The sequence below is a fragment of the Merops nubicus genome, unplaced genomic scaffold (genome assembly GCF_000691845.1).
Source record: "Merops nubicus isolate BGI_N331 unplaced genomic scaffold, ASM69184v1 scaffold14943, whole genome shotgun sequence".
Taxonomy (NCBI): Eukaryota; Metazoa; Chordata; class Aves; order Coraciiformes; family Meropidae; genus Merops; species Merops nubicus.
This window is the reverse complement of record NW_008597071.1, coordinates 1-5,888: the sequence shown is the minus strand read 5'-3', so window position 1 is coordinate 5,888 and position 5,888 is coordinate 1. Positions and strand designations below refer to the sequence as shown.

General features: G+C 48.8%; 1 protein-coding gene across 1 annotated transcript in view; it reads right to left on the bottom strand.

Annotated features, from left to right (window-relative positions):
- Positions 1 to 5,831, bottom strand: part of RND3 (Rho family GTPase 3) — a gene marked incomplete at its 5' end in the record, with an annotated part of 12,626 nt that extends 6,795 nt beyond the window's left edge. The window contains one exon of the mRNA XM_008936594.1: positions 5,744 to 5,831. Coding sequence (XP_008934842.1) covers positions 5,744 to 5,831 — 88 coding nt within the window. The remainder of the gene's footprint in view (positions 1 to 5,743) is intronic.
- Between the last annotated feature and the right edge of the window lie 57 nt (positions 5,832 to 5,888).

The window sequence follows — 5,888 nt, the reverse complement described above, 5'->3', positions numbered from 1 at the left end:
GGATGTGTTCAAGGTGAGGTTGGATGGGGCTTGGAGCACCCTGGGCTAGTGGGAGATGTCCCTCCCATGGCCAGGGGGGTGGAACTGGATGATTTTAAGGTCCCTTCCAACTCAAACCACTCAATGATTTATCCTGGAGTCCCAGGGCCGAGTCATTTGCCCTGGCCAGAGAACTGCAGAGCAGCATGCCATGAACTAGCCACCCCACACTGCTCTGCAGCATTTCACTGGCCCGGGCACAGCTGCCTGGCCAGCACATCTCCCTGCCAGGCTCCAGAGCAAGTAAGGGCAGGACTGAAGATCATGAACGCTGGGCCAAACGGTTGCTGGCTAGAAAGGAGTCTCAAAAAAGCCTCACCCAGAAACTAATTCCTTCGACACATACCTATCTCCTCACTCAGCAATCTTCAGGGATACACCACACCATATATGTCCCTCAGCACGTATTTATGTATACACACAGCCACCACCTCCAGCCCAGAGAATCCTTTCTACTGTCTCAGCTGCAGTTTGTTTGGAGGTTTGGGTTTTTTCCCCCTTCTCATTTTTTCCTTCTGAATCTCCCAGATTAAAGGTGCTGAGCTAGAATAAGTGCTGCCCTTCTGCTCGGGTGCAAGGCAGGAGGGATATCTGCCCCCTCCTCTTTTATCTGCCCCCTCTTTTTCCTTGGGGTACCGTGTGGAGGAACAAATGGGAGGAGTTGAAGCTACACAGGCCTGTGGTGTGGACAAAGGAAATTTCCTGGCCTCATTCAAGGGCAGAGAGCTGAACCTTTATTAGTGTGCAAATCAGCCTCTTCACTCTGGCATTTCATCCCCGGCCAGAGAAACCCTCACGAGGCAGGAATCTCAGGAATGAGGCTCAAGTCTGAACAGACAACTCGAGCACAGCCCAGCAAAGCTGCTCCCTCTCTTTTGCAAGGCAAGTCTGCAGATTTGAAGCCGTGCCAACCCTAGAAAACAGAAGGAGAAGGCAGAGCTACAGCTATGGTGTTTGGGGAGGGGGGAAAAAATTCCTATTTGGTTTTGTGATTCTGTTCCTACAAAATAAAACACGTTTGTCAAAGACAACAGGGCTGATTTCTCAGTTTTATCAAGGAATTGCTGATAATGCTGGAAGCTCAGCTTATTTTGTGTGGTATATTCCAGCTGCAATCTCCCTTTTTTTTTCATCTGTTTGGCAGCTTAAATAATTTAAGCCCAAATAATCGAAACATTAAGAACCATCTACTTTTAAAACCTTGTTTCCTGTGAAGTACAACATAAGCTCAGCTTTTAAACCAAAATAAAACCCCCTCCCCAGAAATATGGTCAGCTTTGGTCTACAGAAGATACCAAAGCTTAAGCTTAAATGTTGCCAGCTTAATAAATAACAGAATTACATCTTTAAAAGCATATTGAATTTTCTGATGGCTTAGCACTACTCTAAGATGTTAGATCAGGGAGAGCTGAATCTGTATTTGTCTGCAAAACCCAAAACCACCACCAGTTCCAACCAAGGGGGTTCAGCACAAAGTAACACACGTCCAGAGCTGAACCTGGGCAGCTCCTTCTCCTCACCAGGCTGCTCAGGCTCTGCTTGCCCCGAGGGAAGCAGTGCTCAGTAACAGGCAAGACTTTACTATTTACACACCACCAAGCAGCCATCAGGCATTAGTCTTTGTAGCCTTTTGGACTCCAGTCAACTGAAAGAACAGCAGCTGAGGAGCAGCGTTCTCACTCCCAAACCCTTGGGCTCGCTAATTATCAGCTACAGAGAAAACACAGCAAACACTGCAGTGGCCACCCTAAGGAGCTGAGGCACTGCTGGTGGCTTTCCTCCTTCCAAACCCACCTTTTGGAGGGAAAGAAGGTGATTTTGGATATCACAGAACACATCTCCAAGCACATGAGTATCACAGTATTCGTAGCACTTTTGAGAGTTTACATTTCAGCACTTCCAACAGAAAACTGGGGGTGAAGGGCTGGAGAGCAGCTCTGGGGGTGAGGAGCTGGCCAGGAGCCCCCTCAGCCTGGGCTGCCCCCCAGCAGGGCGGGCAGAGCAGCCCGGGGGGTGAGGAGCTGGCCAGGAGCCCCCCCAGCCTGGGCTGCCCCCCCCCCAGCAGGGTGGGCACAGGGCAGGGAGGGGATCGTGCCCCTCTGCCAGCTCTGGGAGCCCCCCCTGCAGTGCTGGGGCAGCTCTGGAGTCCTCAGCACAGCAGAGCCAGGGAGCTGCTGGAGCGGGGCCAGAGGAGCCCCAGCAATGCCCCGAGGGGGGAACCCCTCTGCTGGGAGCCCAGCAGGAGAGAGTTGGGCTGGGGCAGCCCCAGAGGAGAAGGCTCCAGCTGGGGAGACCCCCTGGGGGCTGACAGGGCTTCAAGGGGCCTAGAAGAAAGATGGAGACAACGTTTTTAGCAGGCCTGTTGGGACAGGACAAGGGGGGATGGCTTTAAACTAAAAGAGGGAGATTTAGACTGGAGAGAAGGAAGGAATTTTTGACTCTGAGGGTGGTGAGCCCCTGGCCCAGGCTGCCCAGAGAGGTGGTCGCTGCCCCATCCCTGGCACCATCCCAGGGGAGGTTGGATGAAGCTCTGAGCACCCTGCTCTAGCTGCAGATGTCCCTGTCCCTGCAGGGGTTGGACTGGATGACCTTGAAAGGTCCCTTCCCACCCAAACTATTCTTTGGCAGGTCACTTAACATTCCCAGTTATCAATTCTAAATTATTTCCCCTCTAAAAGAGGAAAAAACCCTGCACTATAAAGACCAGTTATTGCTTCCCTACCATAAAAGAAAAGGAAAAATCACATGGCTCAAGACTTAGAAGTGAACTGGAATGCAAAGACAGAAATCTGTCATTTCCTGAATAATGCTTACTGCTGAGAACTTGGGGAATCAGTCACTTTAACTTCTGGAGAGGCTTCAGTTGTCATGGGAAAGATTTCAGCACAGAACATCAGAATGACTGTTATGTTTCTAGACAGACCCTGGATAAAGCCACAGCCAAGCTAACTTGATTTAAAGCTCTAAGGCCCTTCTGGATTTCATTACATTCTAATCCCCAGCAGTGCCCAAGTATTTCTGGCCCTGTTGAGAATTCTTTCACACATTAAAAGGCACGTTAAGACCATGCCTAAGGTAGACAAAGATGCCTAACATAGAAGCACCCTTCACAGTGCTCATGAGACTCTAAGATGAAGCTTTAACCTGAAGAAACTTCTAATCCCCAGCAGAGAGCTTCCCAAACAGCCCCGGACTGCCCTGAGACGTTACCACAGAGAGGAATAATTTATAGCCTAGTTAAGATTGCAACCAGTTAGAAGGGTTGGTAGTCCAAAAACCAATTGAAATTCAAGTTGGCAAGTGCCTCCCTTACTGCTGTGGCTAACTTAAAACCTTATAATGACTTGCAGAACTAGACAGTACCAGAAACTATTTGAATAATGCATCTTCCCATTCCACTCTTGCAAGCAAAAGTGTTTTCTTCCATGTATCTATGGGCCTATCCAAGATAAAACAAAAATTTCCCAAGAAACTCACAGCTGGCTTTAAAATGTTCTCTCAGTTGCGTGACTCCCTAGTCCTCTACTAAAAACCTGGATTATTATTATTACAGAAAGGATTGGAAACTAAGCCAGCAGAGCCTGTTCTCACCCCAGAACCTGTTCTCAGCCCAAGACTGTTTTAACCAATGCCCACAGATTTTCTCAACAAAAAAAAAAAGAAAAGCTCAGCAGGAGCCTCCTCCCCTCCCTCAAGTGACAGCGAAGGCCCTCAAGTGACTCAAGCCATCACTCTGCCACCCCCACACTGCAATGGATAATAATTTTCACTAGTATTTGGCAGTTAGTCATATTTTTTTTTCAGTTAAATAGATCTAGCCCTGCTTTAAAAACGGCATGAAGACATTTATTCTAATTCAGCAGGGGACCAAGGCAAAGACTTGTAAAAAAATAAATCACCAGGAATTTAAGACAATGCTAAAACACTATCTTATCTTCTGCTGCCTCTTATCTGGGGATGCGATTTGGCATCGGGTTAATGAGTTTGGATAGCTCTTCTTGCAGCAGGAGAGAAGGGCTGTTTAAGCAAGAGGCTATTCCTCATCCACAGAGTCCCACCACCAGAGGATCCATTGTTCAGGAATACTTTACAAGAGCAAGCACTGGAGCTTTCAAATATTTCCTCTTCGTTTTCAGATTGCAGACAAATGAGTCCCTTGATGTGAAGCTTCTGACTCAAGTCACATTTTCTCTCAGTTGCAGGCCAGGCCCACACAAAGCCTGGCAGGTGTTTCTCCTTCCACTGCTTTTGTCTTTTCAAGTGCTACAGAATATTTCATTACACGGGTGTCTCCAGCCTTCAAACCTTCCCTTGCGAGCGTGTTGGATTTTTAGCAGCCAAAGATAAAATTTTCCAAAATAACTATTAATTTTTAATAAGCCCTTACTCCACAGAGTTTGTTACAGCCAGCTTAGTAATCAGGATGAAAGCTCAAACCAGACACACTCTAGAAGTCTGCAAGTCTCACTTGGCATGAGATGAAGAAAAAAACCATGAGTTGAGAGCTACGCTGATACAGGCTGTGGGCACTGAGGCTGCTTTTTCCCAGCAATCGTGTTGCAACAACTTGGAATCACTTCCTCAACAGCAAGAGGAAAGCCAGCTCCATGCCTCAACTCTTTTTAAAGCAGGATTAACATTTTAGCTCCTGGTAAAAGGGCTGCTGTCATATTGAGAAGGATCCATCAAGTCCCAATTCAACATTATGAAGCTCTCTCCACGGCTTGCCTGAAGAAGAAAGGGTTTGCGTGGCTCTGCTAAGTTCCTCCAGCTTTTTTTCCAGTGATTTCTGCAAAATAATGTTGCTCCACAGCTGCCGTGCTGGTTCCTGGGGTCGTTCACCCCTGACCACCTCTCCCAGCGTGCTCAGTTACGAAGCAGAAACTCATCTGCCTCTCCAGCACCGAGGTGGTAAGTTCAGGGGAGCAACCTCACCTCGAGATGAGGTCAATGATCAACGACAAGCAGGATCTAGAGGAGCTCCTGGTGTAAAGATGAGAGCTAAAGACATCAAGAATCTAAATATTTGAGGCGTTGGGAGCCAGTGTTTCTGACATGGCCACTGAAGGTACGGCTGGAAGAATGAGGAGCACCTCAGCACTGATCTTGGTATGAAAGGATGGTTTCCTCTGCATCCTCAAAGGGCCATAGAGACCTATCTCCCTGGTCTTTATTGGCTTTAAAGACTCTAAAACACAGGGGTGGAAAAAAAGTACTGTTTTCTGTAAAAATAAAACCCCAAACACTAAGGAGACGGCAAGGAACTCAAAAGGAGCTGATGTAATTCACCCTTAACGTACATAAACACATCTTCGCTCTTTTTTTTTCCTAGGTGAAGCAGAATTTTGGAGCAGCAGAGGAGCAAAGGTACCCCCGGAGCTGCCCAGATGAGCTTTTTTCCAGCCAGGCAGGTGAGAACACATCCCCTGCAATGCTGACAAACCGCTTTCTCGGAGGTTTGCCCACACCCTTCTCCCTCTCCAAAAAAAAAAAAAATCAAGTAAACCGCTAAAATATACCACAGATTTCACAAAAAGAAACCCCAAAACAAAACCAGAAGCCGTCTCCCGCCTTTTGCCTGCCTCGAGAGACCGGCAGCCCCCCCACCACGCGGCGGCGGGAAGCCGGGGGGGGTGAGGGGACACCGGTTCCCGGTTCCCCACCGAATAACCCCCCCCGCCACCCAGGCTCCCGGAGCGCTCACCGGAGGTGTCCCACAGGCTGAGCTCGATGCGCTGCGTGTCGATCTCGAAGCTGGCCGTGTAGTTCTCGAAGACGGTGGGAACGTAGCTCTGCCGGGAGACAGCGCAGGGTCAGCCCGAGCCCACCACCGCCTGCCGCCCCGGCCC